This window comes from Dryobates pubescens, chromosome 1 (assembly GCF_014839835.1).
Source record: "Dryobates pubescens isolate bDryPub1 chromosome 1, bDryPub1.pri, whole genome shotgun sequence".
Lineage (NCBI taxonomy): Eukaryota > Metazoa > Chordata > Aves > Piciformes > Picidae > Dryobates > Dryobates pubescens.
In genome coordinates this window covers 61,560,846-61,582,665 of record NC_071612.1, presented here as the reverse complement: position 1 = coordinate 61,582,665, position 21,820 = coordinate 61,560,846, and the positions used below count along the sequence as shown (strand labels likewise).

Sequence of the window (21,820 nt, the reverse complement as noted above, 5' to 3'; positions counted from 1 at the left end):
GAACAAGGGGGAATGGCCTCAAGCTGTGACTGGGTAGGTATAGACTGCACAGTAAGAATATTTTTTTCCATGGGAAGACTAGTCAAGCATTGGAATGTGCTGCCCAGGTGGTTGAGTCACCAGCCCTGGATGTGTTTAAAGGTGGTTTGGATGTGGTGCTTGGGGATATGGTGTAGGGGTGAACCTTGTAGAGTAGGGTTATCAGTGGAACTTGGTGATCCTGAGGGTCTGTTCCAGCCTGAACACTTCTGTGGTTGTGAGATGTCTGTAACCTTAAGAACAGCCTTAGCAGGAATCAGACCCCCGAAGGTAAAACTCCCCTTTTTTCGGTGTTCGATCATCTGCATAACCTCTGTGGCAGGTGCAGCCTCGCTTTATACACCGACAGTATGTGAACACGTTATCAGGGCAGCCAGCAGCGGGGCGCACAAAAAGCACTTTGCCTGCGGCTCGGCGGTGGATTTTGGAGGAAGATGCTTTCCACCCGTCCGTTCTGCTCGGTGGCCTACAGCAACCGGGCGGGGGGCGGGGCGCGGCGGGCACGGGACTGAGCTCTCCGCCATCCTGTGCTGCGCGGGCTGTCGCATGGGCAGCAGCTCCTGCGACCGTTCCTTCTTGCCCGGCTCAATGATGGCAGCGGGCGGGGCTGCCCGGTGCCAAGATGGCAGCTCGAGCCGCCTCCCGGCGGCGGGCGGGACTTCCTGCGCGGGGCGGCGCGCAGCCGCGATGGGGGAGACGTGAGCGCGGCGGGCCGGCGGCAGGCACCGTCCCCACGGGGCGCGGCGGCAGCAGCACTAGCAGCGGCGGCGGGCCGGGCCGGGCATGGAAGTGGAGAAGATGGATGAGAATGAATGGAAGTATCACGGGGAAGGGAACCAGAGCCTCGTCGTCTCCCACTGCCAGGTGCGGGGGGAGCCCGCGGCGGGTAACGGCCGGCGGTGCGCCGGCGCCCCTCCCCCGCCCGCCGGGCCCGCGTGAGGGGGCGCCGCCCGCGCCGCGCGCTCCTTAGGGGAAGGGGAAGGGGCCGGGGCCGCGCCGGGGTCTGGGCAGGCCGCGGGCCGGCCAGCATCGCTGGGGTCCCCGGCGGCTCACGGCAGGAGTGTGCTGCCTTCAGGTATCGGGCCTCGCCCCCGGCGAGAGCGGCCGCCCGGCCCCCGCCGCCCCTCCTTTCTCTCCAGAAGTAGTTTTCCATCCCGGTCCCCGGGTCTCGGCGGGCGGGATCGTGCGGGAAAATTGTGTCCGTCCGTCTGTCCTGCGGGAGAGCTCAGCAGGCGCTTCCCCTGGCTCCCCCTGGGGCTGGCGTGGGTTCATCGGTAGCGATAGCAGAGGGGAAAGCGGGTGATGACTGGACAGCTGTCGTTTGGGAACGGGAGTCGTGAGGAGAAGTGCTGAGCGTTTCCCGTCTCTGTCATGGTGCCGTGTGCGTGCGGGTGTGACGGGAGAGAGAAGGCTGGGGAAGGGACGGTTTTCCTTTTGTCGCTCGCTGTCTTCATGTGCAAGAGTTCCAGCACTTGCTGCAGTGCTGAACTGCGTCTCCAGAGACCGATTTCGGTTTCTGTCTTGGCCGTAGACCTCCGTCAGACTGGGCTGGTCGCTTATTCTCTGGGAGATGAAGGGGAATTTACGTTTTGGTTGTCTTTGTTTTGTTGTTTTAGTTTAAAATAAAAATCGGTGTTTTGGCAAACAGTAACAATTAAAGCTCAATCCGATAAAGCGGATTCTGTGTCAGCTTAAAAAGCGTGTGTTCACTTGACTGCTGTCACCGCGTTCTTGCCCCATTTGTGTGTATATTATACACTTGATATGCTGGGAGAGGCGTCCCTCTGAAGGCGTTTATTCCCCCCCTCCCAGAAAGTACTTCTGGCTATGTTATGCCTTAAATCTCTTTGAATTACAGTTTAAATTCCGGTATGGATTTGCTGCAGAACCCTCTTGATGCTTTATAGATCTAAACACCTAGTAAAGCCAAAATTTTGCAATGGAGACTTTCTGTGGATGAAAAAAAATCTACACTAAAGAGTTGCAGCCTGAGAATCATTAATACTGCCTGAATGAATGACTTGAAAACATTGGATTCTTGTGTGTGTGTGTGTTTTGTTTTGTGGATTATAAGGATAGGATAGGCAGGAAATATATTAACAAATATCAAGTCTGAGTAAATGCTGGAAACCTTCAGACTTCCAGCTCTCCAGACTTTAGGAGGGGCACTTCCATGACTCGTTTCTTCTCTGCAGAAAATATTTTTTAAAACATTATTTTTGCTATAAGAAGAACGTGCATGATTTTTGTTTCCTATCCCCGTTTTAAGTGTGAAACAGGCAGTTTAAAAAACAATACTCACTGGGTCACTGAGGTCAGGATATGTAATGGATTACTAGTGATGTAATTGTGATATCTTTAAAGCTGTGGAAAGCGAGGAAGTGTGCCAGAGATTCAGAATAGTTGCCGAGTGTGTTGGTTCTCTTGTTAATAAGATGCTAAGACTTTAAGATAGAGTGAAAGTGAAATGGATATGATTTTTGCTTGCTAGGCAGCTTTGAACCAGTACAGCTTAGAGCTTTGTGTCTGCTGATGGTGAGCTCTTGTAAAATGGAAGTGTGTAAAATACTGTTTAGATGCTAATTGCTACTTTGTCTCTCTTACAAACAGGACATACTTAGATGATTAATCATCGTTCTTGTGATCTGATGACAAGTCATTCTCAGGTTTGCATGTACAGAACAGCAGCACCAAGGCTGATTTTTCGTTTTAACTGTCCTTGCTTCATTCTGTATCTCTTCAGTTCTTGGGTTTTGTGTCTAAATGCTAGTGGGAGGAGCAGCACTTTGATGCAAGGGAGACGTCAGCGGATGCTCAGATAAAAGTACCAGACTTGTAATAATGAAAGGTCAGGGTGGAACTGTGTGCATGCCTGTTGTTTTCCATGTTCTCTTTTTTGATGTGCAGTGGTATTTTGGACTATGGGCAGCAAGCCTGTCCCTGCTTCTGTAGGTCTGATCTTCTCTGCCATGTTTCTTCTGGAAGATCTTCAAAAACAAAGCAACAACAAAAAAATGATCTCCATCCTCTGGAGATGAGGGTACAAGCTTCTTTACCTTTTATGAAGGAAGATCCAGGGTGTTTTCTTTCAACTCTTGCCCTTTGGGCCACTCTTTGAAGTCCTGTTCAAAGTCACGTATCAAGCATGCTGGGTGTTTGGAGTAAGCAGGCAGCCTGGATAGAGACTCCTGTTCTTGGTTGTGTGGAGTGTGGCTGGACTGGTAAAGAGTAAGGGGACAAGGCATGCATCATCACTTCATGGCGCTCTCATGTGTTTTAGACTATGCTTATCTCTTTAGTTTGTTCTGTTCCCTATACCTGTTCCTTTAGGACATGAATGTAATCCATTGTTAATCCAGAGTTAGTACAGTACCAAAATTACAAACTTGGTCATAGAAAGGTCACATGGCCAGCCAACAGCTCTGCTAGCCATGAGCTGATAAGCATATGGTGCAGGCAACGTGCAGCCCTCTGAATGGTGGCAAACACAGGTTTGTCTGACAGTCAGAGGCTGATGTTCCATGGAACATGCTCTGTTTTGTTGCAGGTGGTGTAAAGTACAGCTTGGTGTGCTTGTTCCTCTTGCAAGTTACGGATCTTGCTCAAGGCAGCAGCAAGGAGAGCCCCATGCGTGCCTGGCTCCTGCAGCCTGCGTAGCGCCCTGCTGCAATCACTGCGAGCACAGCTCTGTCCTTATGCATGTGCTGAAGGAGCGAGGGCTGAGGCAGGGCACGGGCTAGTCAGCACGTCTCGGCTTACAGAGATAGTTTTACAGCATTTAGCAAGTGATCTGCTGAATGCAGATGGAACATCTGCCATGCATCTCCAGGTACCATTGTTACCTCTGGAGCCGCATGCCTGCTTGCTTAATGCAGGCTTGCATTTCTGCTTCCCTGGATTTTTAGTTTTAGTTGTGAAGAATGGCAGTTCTAGATGTACAGCATTGTGGTTCCAATTTCCGTGCTGCTGCTGAAGCTTTTCCCCTCAGTTTTATTTCAGTTGTGGTTAAGTTAATCCAAATTGAAACTGAATTGTGGTCAAAAAGGCTTTGTGCATACAGTCTTGCAGCCTGATGAAATGCTTGTATAGAAAAGGAACAGGGACAGCTTTCCTGCCTCCTGATTTTAGTGAGAGGCACAACTGGCAACCCGGCTGATTCCTGAAGACAGTGCTTAAAGTGTTCAGAAGGACTGCTGTGAGCACACTTAAATTGCAGGTTCATTCAGCGGTGTCCATATAATCCTTGTCCATTGGTTGCAGTTTTGAATATATGATTGAGTTTCACTTTCCCCTTTGAATAACTTAGTGGCCACCCTTCACATCATATGGTAGATGGTCTGGTTACTCCTAGTTGCTATCTCAGGGATGCATAAAAGTGCTGCATTACAGAAACAGCTGTACAAAACCCCAACTTGGCACCACCAGGGACAGCCAGGCCGTGTAGGAAGGATGCTTCTTATTGCCTGCATTTTCATTGGAGTGATGCTCCTCCCACATAAAATTTGGCTTCTGATCTAAAAAGAGGGCTAACCCATTCTTTCACTCCTCTTCCCTGCTCTTGAGCAGTAGAGAGGGTTCAGAGGAACTGCTGTAGAGCAGTTATCTTGTGGTAAGCTGTTGACTCTTGTTTAAGAAGTGAGCTGGAGATCCCCATTAGTAGTTCTGTGTTTTAATCAGTTGTTTGCTTTTATAGAGACACCTAACATTTCATTTCAAAAGGCTTGGGGAGGTGTTTGTAGAAAGCAATGTAAGCAACTCTAGAAATAATGACTTGCATTTCCTTTCACTGTGGAAACATGCACTTGCAATCTCCATTTTTTTTTTCCTTTATAAGATAAAATGTTTACAGTCTTTCTGTGCATCACTGCAGTTGATTTGCACTCATGTTTGGATTTTGTGTGTTGGGATATTATGGTAGCCAAATGCTTCATCTTAAAATGTCACAGAAGGGACCTCCAGAGATCACTGAGTGCAACCCCAGTGTGTCTGATTGTGAAATTTGTGTTTCAGGGTGACTACTGGGAGGTGGTAGAAGAAAAGAGGATGATTTTTTTTTTTCCCAGTTTGTTTTTTTATAGTTAGTGAGATGGTGCAGAGGAACCTTGGTGTGTGCTTGCAGAATTTCCTATCTTCAGATGCCTTGATTATTTGTAATAACCTACTTTTGCCTGGGAGCATATGCAGCCTTAACACACATCCTTGGGTCTTGGTATGGGACTTAATTAGTAACTGTGTAAATCATCTCCAGAGCATATGTAAGTGTGTGAGAGAGAAAAAGGGAGGGAGGGTAGATGGAGAAGGTAGATGAAGCAGAGCTAAGGAGACTGGGTGAGGGGCTCAAGTCAAGGAGTCAGACTTGCAGAAGAATCCTGATGTTGGTGTCTGCAGTAAGTGTCTCTCCTGTCTCTCCTCTAGGCCACTTTTTTGTTTTCCTTTCCTCTGGGACATGTGGGTGAAAATGGAAGATACCAGAGTGCTGCTTTTGCAGCCATCCTTGCTGGGCCTTGTAATGACTTTGCAGGGGACTGGAGAGAGCACAGGTTGCTAGGAGAGAGCGGGGATCTTGGATTTTAACCAGAGTCTTGGCTTTCTGCGTGTGGGGGAGATGGATTTGGCTTTGTTTATTTGAAATAAAATCTCTGTACTTGCCAGGGAGTGTTGTGTGTTGAATCAGGCTAGGTAATTTTCCCTGATGGTGCTTTTGCAGCAGGAAATAGTTTTCGGGTGGTTGTTTTGTTTTTGAGAATAATGACAGGTGGGGTTTTTTTTTTTGGTCCTGGAAAAGTTTGTCACAATAAACTTACTTTGAGAGAGGACCATTAACAATGTTGTATGTTGAGGCCTTTGCTGACAGAGGGAAAAAGCCTGTGGTCAGAATTGCTACCTACCTGCAGCTTTCCTATCTGGCCTTGTTTGGCAGAAAGGGAGTGATGCTGATTGTTAATTGTTGTTTTGTTGAGAGAATCTTCTTAAGACACTTTTTCTGATGGTGTGATTTTGTACAAGTTAAAAAACCTGTGTGTCCTGTTTCTTCTTCCATTGTTTTGTTTTAATGTGGAGTTGGCTGCATTTGTTTTGCTCTCTCAAAATCAGTATGAGTTAAAGCATTGCCCCCAGAACTTCCAAGTCATTCCTGAGAAATTGTCCAGATCTCTGACTGTAGAGGATATTCTGTGCACTTCTGTTTGGTTCTTTTCCCTTATTAATTCACTGTTGCATAAATATTATCTATTAATGTCTTGAACTCAAGGAAATACAGAACAGGCTGCTAATTCCTGTATTGGAGAGTCTTCAGGTAGGAGAAAAATACTGGAAAAGCAGTTGCTGTTCATTGTGAGTATAAATCCAAGAGCTTATTGAATATCTCTGAATATCACCCTGATTTAAAACATGGCCAGGTTTGGGTGTCTTGGTTCTGTTACAGTAGGAAATGACAGAACAGGTAAAGTGAAACTTGTGTTTCTTGAATTTTATTTTGAAAGGCAAAGGCATTGTTTTGGTAACATTTTTGTACCCCTGAGGAGATTCTTCTATTTAATTCCAAACTGATGATATTTCTTATTTCTAATGGATATCATACTCTGGATATATCTAAGAGCCACCATGGCTATGTGATGTAATACAAGGAGGAGGTTTGCATCCAGGTCTGTAGAATTTATTGGAGAAAGCAAAACTTACATATGAGCAAGTTGAACCAAGATTCCAGAATCTGATTTAATGGGCATTAAGGGCTATTAAAACACACACATATATATATATATATATATAATGTTGTGTCCCCTGCTCAGATCGTAGGGCATTTCTTTGACCTGGTTTCTCCAGTGGGATGCTTCTCTAAACATTGTCTAGCAAACCCTTGCACCTGCACATCCTTTCCCTGCTTAGAAAAAGGCCAAGAAAAAACAGACTGATGACAAAATGTCACATGATTAAATATTATCTATTGCTTTGTTCCTTCTTTCCTAGTTGTAGTTGCTTTTGTTATATATATAAAAACCTGTCTATTTAGTAGTGGTAAGCAAGTAGAGGAGTTTCTGCCCAAATTTCCTGAAGCAAGCAGCTCTAAAACCCAGTTGAAAAGCTAAGCATGCAGTCAGGGTGTGTCATCAGTGGAAAAAAGAAAGGAAGAGATGTCTGCCTCGCTGTAAACAGCAATTGAATTTTTAGGAACAAGAGACAATCACCGGTTTGAGTTGGAAATTTGGGACCCTTTGTGTCACCTGTATGAAATTGTATGTTTCCTTGTGTTGACTGCCAGTAAAATACCCATCTGTGGTCACTTAAAACAAAGGCAGAGGGCTTTGTATTTGGTTGTGTATGGTTCTTTGGCTAAATTGGCAAAACTGTGACTGTAGATGTCTTAACTAATTAGACTAACTCTACCTGGGTACAACCTACAAAGCCTTTACTACAAACAAAGAGCTAGAAGTTGGAAGCACTTCCAGTTCTGGGGATTAGTTCTGTGCAAAGGTGTGTTTTTTTTTTGTGCTGCCCAAAAAAGTCAACAGCTTGAATCAACACCTATACAGGATTTTAATTCCATGTTGTGACAGGAATTCCTTATTGCACTAGTGTAGTTGAATTTCCTTTTCTGTGCCATTACCAGATTTGAAAGGGTGCTGTGAATGCAGTGCAGTTTAGTACCTTCCATAAAGTGGAAGGGAAGGTAGCAGGGCTGCATGTAGAGAGGAGAGAGAGCTGAAAGGCCACAATTACAACTTTTCTAATTGTGTTAGTAGTTTAAGTTCTGTAGATGTAGATGGGGAAACATCCATTTCTCAGCCCCTCAGTTCAAGAGGGTCAGGGAGCTACTAGAGAGAGTCCAGCACAGAGCCATGAAAATGATTAAGGGAGTGGAACATCTTCCTTATGAGGAGAGACTGAAGGAGCTGGGGCTCTTCAACTTGGAGAGGAGGAGACTGAGAGGTGACATCATTAATGTTTATAAATTTGTAAAGTGTGAGCGCCAAGAGGATGGAGCCAGGCTCTGCTGGGTGATGCCCAATGACAGGAGAAGGGACAGCGGGTGGGAGTTTGAGGCATAGGAAGTTCCATGGAAACATGAGGAAAAATCTGTTCACTGTGAGGGTGACAGAACACTGGAACAGGCTACCCAGAGGGGTTGTGGAGTCTCCCTCCAAGACCTGCCTGGATGTGTGATCTGCTCTAGGTGATCCTGCTCTGGCAGGGGGGTGACCTGGATGATCTTTGGAGGTCCCTTCCAGCCCCTAACATTCTGTGATTGTGTGAAATACAGTGTGTGTGTGTAGCAGGAACTGGGAGACAGAAACACTGAACCTTAGGTGTAATACTCTGATGTGACAGTGATGCTTTAGCTAGCAGCAGCACCACCACTCTTCTCCAAAAATACTTCTTTTCAGAGGTGTCTTTTTAATTTGCTGATGGTGGAGTGTTGGAACACACTTGTCTGCTGGAGACTCTTTGGAAATTCAACTCTCTGTTTATTTTTGCTTTCCTTTTTTTTTTTTGTTTTTGTTGAGTGACTTTTGAGACTACTGAAGACTATACACAGTGAACATGCAAAATGAGTCCAAGCATTGCAGACAAGCTCAGGAGGCTAGTTAGCCTTGAGTAAAGACAGCCTTGACTTTAATTCCACCCCCCCCTCCATTTGGGGTCTGTGCTAGCTCAAACTGAATGAATTTCTTTTTGCAGTTTATCAAGTTGTTATCTAAAAAGCATTTTTCTTGTCTATTGCAAGTGTTTGCTAAGTGCACTGAGGGTGGATTTCATAAGACTGTGCTTTGCCTTTTCCATGCTGCACGTGGATCTTCCCTCTGGACGGCCCTAGTGGGTTCATTACTGAAAGTAACTTGGCCGACCCATAAGCCGTATAGGAGTGGTTGGTCTAATATCCTGGTTTAGTCACGCCTTTATTTCCTCCTTCCCAATCTTTCAGTGTTTTCTTTGCCTCAGTGTGTTGCTTCTGAGATATGGAATAGCTGTGTTCTGCCCTCCTGGCTTTGCTTGGGAAGGAGCAGACACTGTGTTCAACTGAACAGTTGCCCAAGACTTGCTCAGGCTTCTTCTAGCTGAGTTGTTCAGGATGCTTGGAATCATTAGGTTGTTCTTCATTTTATTACTTAACTTCCTTCTAATCTCCATTACTGTTTGAACTGTATATCACCTCCCTTCCCCTCCCTATTAATATTTTTCTGATGTGCCTTATTTCCTCAATGTAGCAGCAGCTGGCTGTGCAGCTCAATGAAAGAAAGTGTTTGTGGCTGGTAGGTGGAGGGTTAGAGCAGGTTAAAGGAAGGAAGCTTAGCACATGTTTTTGTGTTCCTGTTGTTATCTCTCACCTGTTTGACAGATGGATGAGGTATTTGATACCCTGCTAAATGTTAAGGACCAGATTGTTCCTAGCTTGTTTTCAACAGATGTCAGACACATCTACTGCATTAACACAGAGTGCAGTAATGTGTGCTATGGGCCAGGCATCAATAGGTTAATTCATTCTATCCTCTCTCTGGTATGTGTTTCCACCTAGTACTGGTCGGTGTATCACTTGATATCATTTCTGGTACTGTGATTAGGTGCTTAGCTGAAGGGCAAATGTTTCCTTCTCGCTCCTGGTTAGTGCAGTCATTAAATTGGGACTGCCTGCATACTGCAAAGTTGTTACACAAAGCTTAGCTCTAAAGTGAAACCTGAGTTGGTGCTTAAGTCTCGTGGGAACCTAGATCATAACCAAGCGGGGAAAAAAGTGGAGTGAGCACCTGAAGTCTGATGCAAGCCATGAGCTCTGTGCTAAAGAAAACAAGCGTGGTGGTGCTGTTTGCTTCCAAGTAATGCGTTAGCAAATTGCATGGTGTTGAGCCAGGTGCTATGCCTGACATTCTTTATTCAAGTAAAGAAATAAAAAAGTTGTTTTTAAGGGACCTCCTAGGCTAAATAAACCAGTGTTGTTCTGATTTGTCAATGCTTCCTTGCACTCTGGGTGAGCAATTGCTAAACTTCCTCCATACTGGCAGGAAATGTAGCTTTCCTCACTTTGTTTTGTGTGAGCTCGCACACCTTACACAGAACCAAACCAGGCTGGAAAACATCACTTGCATACAATACTGCTATGTGTACTTAGTTCAAAAGCTGCAGTTTTCCAGTGCTTGGTTGTTTTCATCTCCTACATCCCTCCACATTGCACAGCACACTGACAACCTGGGTGAGGAGACCTTCAAAAATGTCTTGTGTTGAGTATCATAAAGGTAAGCCTTGACTGAAACGCTTGGGCTGTGTGGTGGGCATGGTTTTATGGAGTGCTGTTAGTTCTCAGAAGGAGCTCTCCTCTGCACAGTGGTCTTTTCAGAGATGTGAAGATGACATCTCTCCATTTGCCTTCCTCCCAGAAACTGCATTTTCTGAATAGAAAATCATAGAATTGTCAGGCTTGGAAGGGACCTCAAGGATCATCTAGTCCCGACACCCCCCTGCCATGGGCAAGGACACCTCACACTAGATCAGGTTGCTCAGAACCACATCCAGCCTGGCTGTAAAAGCCTCGAGGGATGGGGCTTCTACCACCTCCCTGGGCAACATGTTCAGTGTCTCACCACCTTCATGGTGAGGGTCTCTGTCTTCTCTTTAAATCCCTCAACCTACAGCAGGAATTGAAGGGGTTGTGGAATGTAAATTTTGGATAAACAATGTCAGAATATTATTTTTATTGACATAGGCCACAGAAATAGCTTAATGTCAGCAAAAGAGTTCCGTAGTTCACATTTAGTACCACTGAAACTGTTGTTAATTAGTATTTGCATATCACTGTGTTGAACGGGGCTCAAGTAGCAGTTCAGTGTAATTTAACTTCCTCCTTCCCCTTGACTGAAATTTAGATAGAATGCACCTTCTGCAGGTGTCATTGCTGTATGCTGTCAGAAATCCACAATGATTAGGTTGTTGAATAACTGCAGTGGTGCTAATAGAAGGTTTGGCATACCTGGTGAGTTGGTAAGTTCATGACAGCTCTTCAGGCTCAGCAAAAAGAGAATGAATTAAACAACCAGATTTTACTGTTATAAAGAAATTCAAAAGCCTTTAGGGGCACCATTCTCTCTAAACATAGTCAACTTCATCTCATCATCTTCTTAAGCAGTAGTTGGTGGTGGTGTGTGTAATTGACTGCAACAGATAGTATAGTCATAATTGTAGGGAATGTTATAATTATTATTAATTGTATGTTACCAGTCAGAGTGGTTTCCCCCTGTGTTTATCATTGATAGCTCATGACTTTTATAGGGACAACTTTAAAACAAGGGTGGAGTTTCTTGTTCTGCTTGTATAGTGTGATGTAAAACGGTGTATTGTGCTTATAAAAGTCCTGGTGGAGTTTTTAGATCCCACAGTTTGTGACACTTTGTGGAATGAGGGAGATGATGGGTGTGGGCAAAGGAGTGGATTTCCTTTTGGTACTTGAAGTTGCTTCCCAAAGTACCTTGGTTTCTACCAGCAGATCTTGCATAGGAGAGCACAAGTTGGTAACCAACTAGATGAGAATCTCTTCTAATGCACTGGACAGTTGTACAGCTAGCTGTTAGAGCAAGGCTTTGCCTCTAGACAAAAGCAGTTAACACATGCTGCTTAGAGTAACGAGAGAGTAATAACCAGTGACGTGAGCCTGCTTATTTGGAAAAGCAGAAGCTGAAGTGATGTTTCCCAGGCTTTGTGTTTTGGTCAGGCTAATTCTTCACAGTTTCCTACAGAAGCTTATTTTAAACCCCTGTCAGCCGCGGTGGTAACAGCGGAAGGAAAATGCACACCTTTCTGTACTTCTAAGCAATGTTAGTAGCATTTCAGTTTGGTTTTGGACAAGTTTTCCTCTTTCCTTTCACTGGCAGCTCTTACAGATTTTGTTAATAATGTAGCAAGAGAGAGAAATTTGAAAAAGACCTCTGTAATGCAAACCAGGTTTTTCTCTGAAGGGGAATATCCATTTGCCCCAGTTGTGCTGAACTTGTGCAGGCTCTCTGGCTCAGGAGGTAATCATGAGAGCGTAATCTGGTGACAGTGGAGTTTAGAAGACATTATTGGAAAATGCAAAGTATCAACCACCGAGCTGTAAAGCAATAAACTCAAGCTTTTATCCTGGTCTCATAATGCTACTGTCTAATCCAAAGTACCAGCACTGGTGCCAGTCATGTTTTGGCCTGGCTACCAACGCTTGGTTTTGGATTTCACTCAGTAGGGTTAAAATAATAGCTGTAGTAACTGCTTTGGAGAAGAGAAATTCTTGCAGAGAACCTTCCTGGGTGCCTGAGACCAGCAAACTATTTTTTCCCAAGATACTTTAGGACAAGAGGGTGTGTTTGTTTTACATTTTCACATCACCTCCCACAGCTTTTTGTCTCCTTGTTGGCAGCCATTACCTTTGAGTTATGATTTAATCCAAACAATTGTTTCATGATAGGGTGCTAAAGATGTGTTTGCCTTTCTTGGTGGGACCATAAGCTTAAGGCTGGAGCCTCAAAATGCTGTGGCATGAGAGAGTGCTCCTCCAGAACATAGGCTACTGATTACATCATCCCAGAAGCCAAGCGACTGTGAATGTGTTTTGGGAGACACAAGGTTTGGTATCCCTGTTGCTATTGTTTGTTTTGAGTTTTCCATAACAATTGGAAATGTCTTTTGTCTTAGCCCCTAGGATGGTCCTGGGCAATAAGAACCTTTATTGTTATCTGTTGTCCTTTGCCTGGAGAGTAAGAGCAGTCATATTTGATATTCTGGTGGCTTTCTGTACCATTTGTTTCTTGGTCTTTGTCACCATCTGGGTACAGAACATACTTGGAGGGAAAGGGCTGCAGGATTTAAAGAAAATGTAGACAGATTTTTTCCTTTGAATTCCCTGTTTTTCTAGCTCAACTTGCTTCAAAAGATGTGAAACCTCTTAATGCTCCATGTGTTACACTTGCCTGTCCCTCCATGCATGGTTTCTTTTTTTGCTCTGCATGGGACGCTTGTCCAGTGAGCTGAACACCTTGATGGTAATAGTGCACCAATGGAAGTGGTGTTAAGCAGTGGAAGGGCTTATAGAGGTGCATGTGGAGAATGAAATTCGGGATGCAGCTGATCTATCCTGATTTCAGAGTGCTGAGGATAAACATGCTACAGCTTCCATGTTCAATCTGTAAATATAAACAAATATAAGGCATTTGAGGTAACTGACAAAAACCCTCATGGCAACAACAATGACAGTTTTCCAAGTAGATAATCACAAAACGTTAGGGGCTGGAAGGGACCTCAAAAGATCATCCAATCCAACCTCCCTGCCAGAGCAGGATCACACCCAGGTGGGTCTGGAGTATCTCCAGAGAGGGAGACTCCACAACCCCCCTGGGCAGCCTGTTCCAGTGCTCTGTCACCCTCGCAGTAAAAAAACTTCCTCATGTTTCCACTGAGCTTCCTATGCCTCCACTTCCACCCACTGCCCCTTGTCCTGTCACTGGGCATCACTGAGCAGAGCCTGGCTCCATCCTCTTGGCATTCATCCTTTACATATTTGTAAACATGAATGAGGTCACCCTTCACTCTCCTTCTGTCCAAGCTGAAGAGCCCCAGCTCCCTCAGTCTCTCCTCATAAGGAAGATCTTTGTGGCTCTGCGCTGGACTCTTTAAAGCAGTTCCCTGCGGTCCTTCCTGAACTGAGGGGCCCATAACTGGACATGATACTCCAGATGCAGCCTCACCAGGGCAGAGTAGAGGGGGAGTAGAACCTCTCTCGACCTACTAACCACACCCCTTCTAATACAGCCCAGAATGGCATTGGCCTTCTCGGTCAAGTGATTCAGTAATGCAATAGTGTGAACAATGTGGGCCAATATTTGCAGTGGCAGTGGTTCTGAAGCAGTTGGCATGTTTGACACCTAATGGCTTAATCTTTGTACTGTGGCAGTGTATTTGTGTGAAGGTGTCTTGGATTGCACCTAGCTGAAAACTTCCCCCTGGAAAAAGTTTGGGGGGTTTTTGTGTGGCGTTTACTCTGACCATCTGATAGCTTCACAAAGGCACTGTTGTGGGCCAACTAGTTGCAGTGTATCTGTGACTGAGAAGTTGTTTGAACTTTGCAGTTTCCTTTTGCCATTGTGAGCCAAACAATGTGTTCTTCTTTTGTCAGACATCATTTTGGTCATTTTCTCCCAGCCTGCTTCTTAGAAGCATAGAATGCATCAGATTGGAAGGGACCTTAGGTCATATATCTCACCCCCTGCAGTGAGCAGGGACATAAACTAGATCAAGTTGCTCAGGACCCCCCAGGTTTGAATGTCTCTAGGGATGGGGCCTCCACCACATCTCTGGGCAACCTGTTCCATTATTTCACCACACTCACTGTGAAGAACTTCCTCCTAATGTCTAATCTAAATCTGCCTTTCTCTAGTTTAAAACCATTGCCCTTTGTCCTATTGCTACAAGCCCTTCTAAACAGCCCCTCCCCAGCCTTCCTGTAGGTCTCCTTCAAATATTGAAAGGCCACTGTAAGGTCTCCCTGGACCCTTCTTTTCTCCAGGCTTCTCTTTCCTGAGTCATCTTGAGACACAATTTGGTAATGAACAAATAATGTAGGGATTTGCCAGAGCAGTGGTTGGCAGCTTGGTGACTGGGAACTGATGAACAGATGAGTATCTCCAACATCCCTGACATACTACAGAATCAGGTTTCTGAACTGATTAGAGGTGATGATCAGATCACTCTGTCACTGATCCTCTTCCTCATGAATGTTTAAAGCTGGGGATCCAAACAATTGCACACTGTAAAAATCCCACGGTGTATGCACTGTGTGCAGGCTCACTAGGTCTAAACTGTTAGCCACATGTGGGCATAACTGGAGAAAAAGAGCAAGTGTCACCCACACTCCCCTCAGTCCGCATGACTGGAATTAGTGTGCAGTTTATCAGCTTTGTTGTTGTGATGCTTGGGCTCTTTGGATCTTGAGTCAAAATGGAGGGAAGTGTTTTACATGAGAGCATGTCCCAGGTGTGGGGGGACTGAGACCTACATTGGCTTTTTTTAGCTATTTCAGTGGCAATGTCTGAATTCCAGGCTTGTTTTGTCGGCATTTTGGATTACACACTGGTATGTTTTGCTTTTCTCCTCCTGCTTTTCTCTTGCAATTAAAGATAACTGCAGCTTTCTCCCACTCAGCACTGTCCAGAGACAGCTTTCAGCCCTGAAGTACAGAATGTTGCTGGTGCTGTCAATGCTATGGGAAGTTTTTTTAATGGCCAGCAATTTGGAAGGGGAAAAACACTTTAGATTCATGGAATCGAAGCTAACTCTGCCATTTTATCTGCTTTATCTTTGTCAGGCAGCCTGAGTATTAGTGTTGTTTTGTTAGTGCTGTTAAGTACAATGGAATTGTTTCTGGTGTGTCTAGGAAAGGGCCAAATGGAGATGGTGAGTGACTAAGAGGTAATTCCAGAAAAGAGCTGTTTGCCCACTGTGGTGCCCAATGTTTTTTATCCATATCTTGCCTGAATAGGCTGAAGTACCTCAGTGAGAGTATCTTGAGGATCAGATATTCAGACTGACTAATCTGAGGCAGGGCTTTGAGCTGCCTGGTGCCAGGTAAGGCTGCAGGTTCCTTAACACCATGGCTGCTTTTTTTTTTTTTAATTAAAAAACCAAATAAAATTATAAAAAGTCCATTTATCAAGGGTGCTGGTTAATTTTGGGCAGATTTTCTTGAGAGAAGGCTATTTCAGGTGACTTCTGTGAGGGAAGAAGCTCTCTTGATAGGCTGAAGGAGGAAGACCTAATTTACAACAACCACAAAATACTTTCATCTGAACTCTCAAAACATCCTCAGCTTTAGTTTTAGAAATTCATGTACTGTGAAAATATGAAGGTGGCTGAATTGTTACAGAATTGGATAGAAATTGTAAACAGGACAACAATTAGTGGTCTTACAATCATAGAATCGGTCAGGGTTGGAAGGGACCACAAGGATCATCTAGTTCCAACCCCCCTGCCATGGGCACACTAGAGATCAGGCTGGCCAGAGCCTCATCCAGCCTGGGCTTAAACACCTCCAGGGACGGGGCCCCAACCACCTCCCTGGACAACCCATGCCAGGGCTTCACCACTCTCATGGTGAAGAACTTCCTTCTCACATCCAGTCTGAATCTCCCCTCCTCCAGCTTCATTCCATTCCCCCTAGTCCTGTCACTACCTGAGATCCTGAGCAGTCCCTCCCCAGCCTTCTTGTAGCCCCCTTCAGATACTGGAAGGCCACAATTAGGTCACCTCAGAGCCTTCTCTTCTTCAGACTGAACAGCCCCAACTCCTTCAGTCTGTCCTCATGGGAGAGGAGCTCCAGCCCTCTGCTTATCCTTGTGGCCCTTCTCTGGACACCTTCCAGCACCTCCAGATCCCTCTTGTAATAGGGGCTCCAGAACTGGAGGCAGTACTCCAGGTGGGGTCTCAGCAGAGCTGAGCAGAGGGGGAGAATCACCTCCCTTGACCTGCTGGCCAGGATCTGATTTGCTTTCCGGGCTGCAAGTGCACACTGAGAGCTCCTGTTGAGCTTCTCGTCCACCAGCACCCCCAAGTCCCTCTCCTCTGGGCTGCTTTCAAGCCAGTCACTGCCCAGCCTGGATTTGTGCCTGGGATTTCCTCGACCCAAACCTGCTGTGTTTGTCCCCCTGTAACATGTTTTGGAAGTTCAGAGGTCTTAGTGCTTATAAGCAGAGCTGTGTAGCTGCTGCTGGTAACTGACAAGTGTCTTTGTAGTGTTGTGCTGATACTGTAAGCAGATGTTAACGGAGTGCATCTTTCTTTCCCCACCCTCCCAACCCCCTGAGACAGGTGTGAAGATGACAGGGTGTTTTCCTGTGTGTATTTGACAGTGTTCTAACAGGTTTTCAGAGCAGTGCTATCAGCTGAGGCAGTATGTCCCCTGTTACGCTGGGTGACTGGGAGTGCAGAGTGGCTGCCAAGCTACAGTGATGGTCAGCCTGGGAACAGACACTGATGTATTTGATTTCAAGCTGAGTGAAATGACCATCTAAGAGGCTTGGTTTTCTTTTTTGTTCTTAATTTCTCAGATGAGGTAGATTGGGCAATCAGACAATAGTGCTGTTCTTAATGCTTAGTGCTGTTCTTAGTACTTTAATGCTAATTAAACCACTTTCTTTCTTATCTTTCTCCAGCGCTGCGTGGTGCTGCGGTTTTTGAAGTCCCCCCCAAACCAGAACAAGGTAAGATTCCACATGTGCTGTTGCTAAAAGCCCCCAGGTAAGCTAATAACCAGTCTGAGGAGAAACAGGAAACCCAGGAAAGAGCTGTGACTGACAGGGGTAAGAATAAGAGCAGGTTTTGAAACGTGCCTGTGTTTCAGGAGTTTTGGCAACAGGAGGAAATTTGATGTCCTCTTATGTAACTAAGATTCTGTGACTGCTGATACCAAGCTCTTTGTGTGGGACAGGTTGTCAGGCTGCAGTATGTGCAGTATCTGTCTGAGAAGAGAGCTGTGGCAAGAGAGAAAGTGTTAATGTTGCCCTTCAGTGTAGGATGCTGAGGAGGAAATGCTAGTTTTACTGCCTCTTGCTAGGTGGGACAGGAGAGGAACAGCACAGGACTGGTGTCATGATAAAGGTTTGCTGTTGACTACCTGTTCATCAGCTGAAAAGCTGTGGAATTTGGACAATGACGTGAAATACTTCTTGAAAATAGCCTTTGTGAGAGAGTGATTTCAGTGTCCTGTCTCTTGATGAAGAGCAGGGCGAGGCACAGTGACCAGTGGCATGGACTGAGGCAGGTGGTTTTCTGCTAGAGAAGGAACTGAAGCAAGCTACCTTAGATTTGCTTTAACAGGGACAAAAAATAGGCAAGAATGAAAGGTGGATGGTAAAAGTGAAGTGTGCACATGGTGCTCCAAGGGGAAATAAAAGAGAGCCCAAGAGGCAGAAAGTTCAAATTCTGCTATTTCCTCCACATAACAAGTAGTCTTCAGGTACCTGATAGGTAGAGGGAATAGCTTGAGTTACAGCAGTGTCTGAACCATGGCTTTGTAAGGTTCACTGGCAGACTGTTGCCATGAGAAAGAAGTACAGAAGCTTTATGGCTGTAAAGACCTGTGCCTTAATTTCAGGAAAAAAGAAACAAGGAAGAATGTGAACATTAAACATGCAGGAAAGTTTGTTTTGCTTCAAGTCAGGAAGATGAATGCAAAATGCATCCAGTATAACAAGGGACAGAGGAGGGGAGGTTTCTAAAGTAGATCAGAGTAGAGGAAGGTAAAGCCCATCAGCACAGTGTTACATCCAAGCTGTTTGGCCTTGCTGCTGCTGTTGAAAGAAAGTCTGCTACCACTGAAGTGTGATTTTAAGTATGTTTTGGATCTGCTTATAGTGGCAGGATTTCAACCCATGCATTCTGTACTTCTGTAGTAATCCCAGATAACAATGTTTAGAGTTGTTAGGGAAACAGGGAAGAACCCAGTGGAGCAGAAGAAAGGAAAACAGTGCCTCTCTCAATTTCTAATAGAGCAGGGCAGAATTAGACCACAAGTGTAAGTTAAAAGTCAGTCTGTCGCCATTTGTTTAAGAAAACAAAACACCAAGTCCCATCTTTTTTGCCCCCCCCCCTTTTTTTTAAGTCCCCAGAGCTTGTTGCACAGTAATTGTTTTACAAAGCTGACCATGTTGCACAGGAAGCCAAGGAAGTGACTCCTCAGTTACCCACCACAGCGCTGAAGTTGATAATGCTTCTGCGGACTGCTCTGGCATGCGGTCAGTTTGTTGGATCGGGATAGTGAAACACAGGGAGAAGAATCTCTTGGGCATGGCCTTCTGTTAGTGCCTGAGGAAGGCTGGTCAGATTCTTGACTGGTTGGTTAGTTGGGTGGTTTGTTTTTCTCCTGCATCATCAGAGTAGTGAGATTGCTCCGAATCCTGCTGAGCAGAGAATCATAGGAATCAATGAGGTTGGAAAAGACCTCAAATATTATCAAGTCCAACCTGCCACCTAAGACTTCATGACTACTAAACCATGGCAACAAGTGCCACGTCCAGTCCCCAGAGAGATGGGTGGCACTAGGTATTCCTGTGGGCTGTAGCTGATGAAACACCAAGAGCTTGCTGTTTAGAAACTGATAGCAGAACTTTCAGAGTCGCCCCAGAGGGGCACTCTTCTCTCCTATTCCTGTGACAGCAGAGAGGCTACTAGTGGCAGAGCTGCTTCTGAAGGTGCTTTAAGCAGTGTCTTTGAGTTCGTGCTCCAGGCTGGTGACTGCCCACCACCAGAGAAGACTCTCCTGTTACAAACACAAGTGTTGCCTTTTGAGGCCTGGTTGGTGGCCAGCTCCGGCGTTCTGCGTTTGCTTCACGTCGTGGTTGTGTGGACTTTGTGATACACAGCTCCTGTTGGCTTTGCCCTCCAAATGAAAGATTATGTAATTTGAAAATATTTAGTTATTCTGAGGATTGTTTGGGTTTTTGTTTTGTTTTGGTTTTGTTTTAAAGGATCAGTTTTCCCCAGGGCAGAACAGAATAAATATTTTATCTTCAGATCTGTAAACACGTCCTGGAGAGTCAGTTTTGGATGTAGCAACATGAGACCTGTAGAAGAGGAAATGTTTTTTAGGTGTAATTTGTATTCCTGACTAGTGCAGGATGAGATTGGATAGAAAGTGTTATTTATCTGTAGCTCATCCAGTGAAAACAGCTTGGAAAGCAGCACAGCATTTTCTAGTAAGAGGCATAGTGAAATCAGATGTGGACAGAGGCATCTCAGTCTCTTGTGCTTAACTCCTCTGGCAAAGGTAAAGTCATCTGGATGCTGCTTTGTGTTCACACTATCTGGTTGTGGATTTGGGACTGGGTAATCTAGGAGTTAAACAGGGTGCTGTTACTGCACATGGTGATCTTATTGCTGCAACTCAGTGCTCTAATGAAAAATGCTCAGAGTTACACTGGGCCTTGCAATGAGCAGCATGTCAAGTGTCAGGGCTCATGGAATGATTTGAACTGCACATTGCTGATTTTAGTGTTTGAGCCTTCTGCTTGAGTGACTTCACCCCCCTCCCCCCCCCTTTTATTGTATAGAACCTATGTGGTGAGTGTGAGTATCTTGCTAAGTGAACTGGCAGTAATGATGGGGCCTTCAAAAGCTTTTCATTTCAGTGCCTTTTAGTATTGGAAGGTGAGGCTCCAGTAGTCTGTTAATTGTTGTTTGTGAGCCTTCCCTGGTGTCACAGAATCACAGAATGGTTTGGGTTGGAACAGACCTTAAATATCATCCAGTTCCAACACCTGTGCTATGGGCAGGGACACCTTCCACTAGACCATGTTGCTCAAGGCCTGATCCAACCTGGCCTTGAACACCTTCAGGGAGGGGGCATCCATGACCTCCTTGAGCAATGTGTTCCAGTGTCTCACCACCCTTACTGTAAAGAATTTCTTCCTAATACCCAGTCTAAATTTACTCTCTTTAAGCTTCAATCCATTCCTTCTTATCCTGTCACTACAGGCCCTTGTGAAAAGTCCCTCCCTGGCTTTCTTATAGGCCCTTTTCAGGTACTGGAAGGCTGCTCTAAGGTCTTCCTGGAGCCTGCTTATCTCCAGGCTGAACAGCCCCAAATCTCTCACCTTGTCCCTGTAGGGAAGGTGCTCTAGCCCTCTGGTTAGTGACAATCTCCTTTTATCTCTAAACATGTTTAATTTGTGTGGGATAGTACTTCCTTCTTTCTCTAGACTTTGCATTACCTGAGTGTTCTCCTCCTACTATTTAATTTTCTCTTACTCTATTGTTTTTGGGTTTTATCTTCTGCACATGCTGTTTTTCCACTCTCATTTTTCTAACTTGGACAAGAGCATGGCATTTTCTGTTCCTCTACTGTTTCCTTAATCCCAAGAGCTAATCTGTATGTTTCAGTGTTGTACAGTGGTAGGCAAAGTAGTGCTGTTCCAGAAAAGCTTTGTGTGTTACAAAAGGGCACAGGAGCTGGGAGATTGTCTATCCTAACAATAAAACACTGTGCAGAGAACCAGAGTGTGCTGGAGTGCTGGGAAGGGAGTAATGCTGTTGTAAAGCTTCTCTGTTACCTCTTCAGTAAGCAGAAGCCTGTCAGAGCCAGGCTGTGCTGAGCTCGCCTCCTTTCTATCTAGCTTGACTTCTTTGTCTTGCAGTAGAACTTCAGTGTTTCCTTATAGACACATAGCCCAAAATTAATGGAAGACAACATGATAGTAAGACTTTTCATTGGCTGGGGCAGGATTTGGGATAGGTGGCAAATCCTGTACCTGTTTGTGCAGAGACCTGTGATGTGGCTGTTCTGTTCCCAATCTCCAAGCATAAGACACTGGAAGCCTCTCCTGCTGTTCACTCTTGGTTAAGTATGCTGTGCATCTCTTTTCAGCTGTAATGGTCAAAGAGTAATCTTCCCCACCTCCACTTCTCTTTTCTCCCTGACACTTAAGAGTCATCTCTCCTGACCATTTTCCTGGCTGTCCCAGCCTCTCAGGCAGCAGCTGGGAGACAAGTGCAGCACAGGATTCATGGGCATTTCAAGGTGCATTGACCTACCAAACTCAGTAGAGCAGTTAAGCTACTTTGCTAAACCATTGCCTGGTATGTGTATGTATTCTTGAGTGTAACCACTATTTCATAGTTAAATCACCATCTTTCTTTCAGACTTCAGAGGAAATACTCCACCATCTGCAGAACATTGTAGACTTTGGAAAACATGTCATGAAGCAGTTCTTTGGGGAGAACTATGTGCATCACGGGGTAAATCTTTTGTTCTTCAAATAAATGGCTCCTACACTGTAAA

The 21,820-nt window shown here is 45.2% G+C and overlaps 1 protein-coding gene across 1 annotated transcript in view; it reads left to right on the top strand.

Annotated features, from left to right (window-relative positions):
- Window positions 1-785: 785 nt before the first annotated feature.
- IPPK (inositol-pentakisphosphate 2-kinase) overlaps window positions 786-21,820 on the top strand; it is a 33,160-nt gene continuing 12,125 nt past the window's right edge. Inside the window, exons 1-3 of the mRNA XM_054166753.1 lie at window positions 786-903; window positions 17,199-17,246; window positions 21,682-21,777. Coding sequence (XP_054022728.1) covers window positions 823-903; window positions 17,199-17,246; window positions 21,682-21,777 — 225 coding nt within the window. The 5' untranslated portion in view covers window positions 786-822. The remainder of the gene's footprint in view (window positions 904-17,198; window positions 17,247-21,681; window positions 21,778-21,820) is intronic.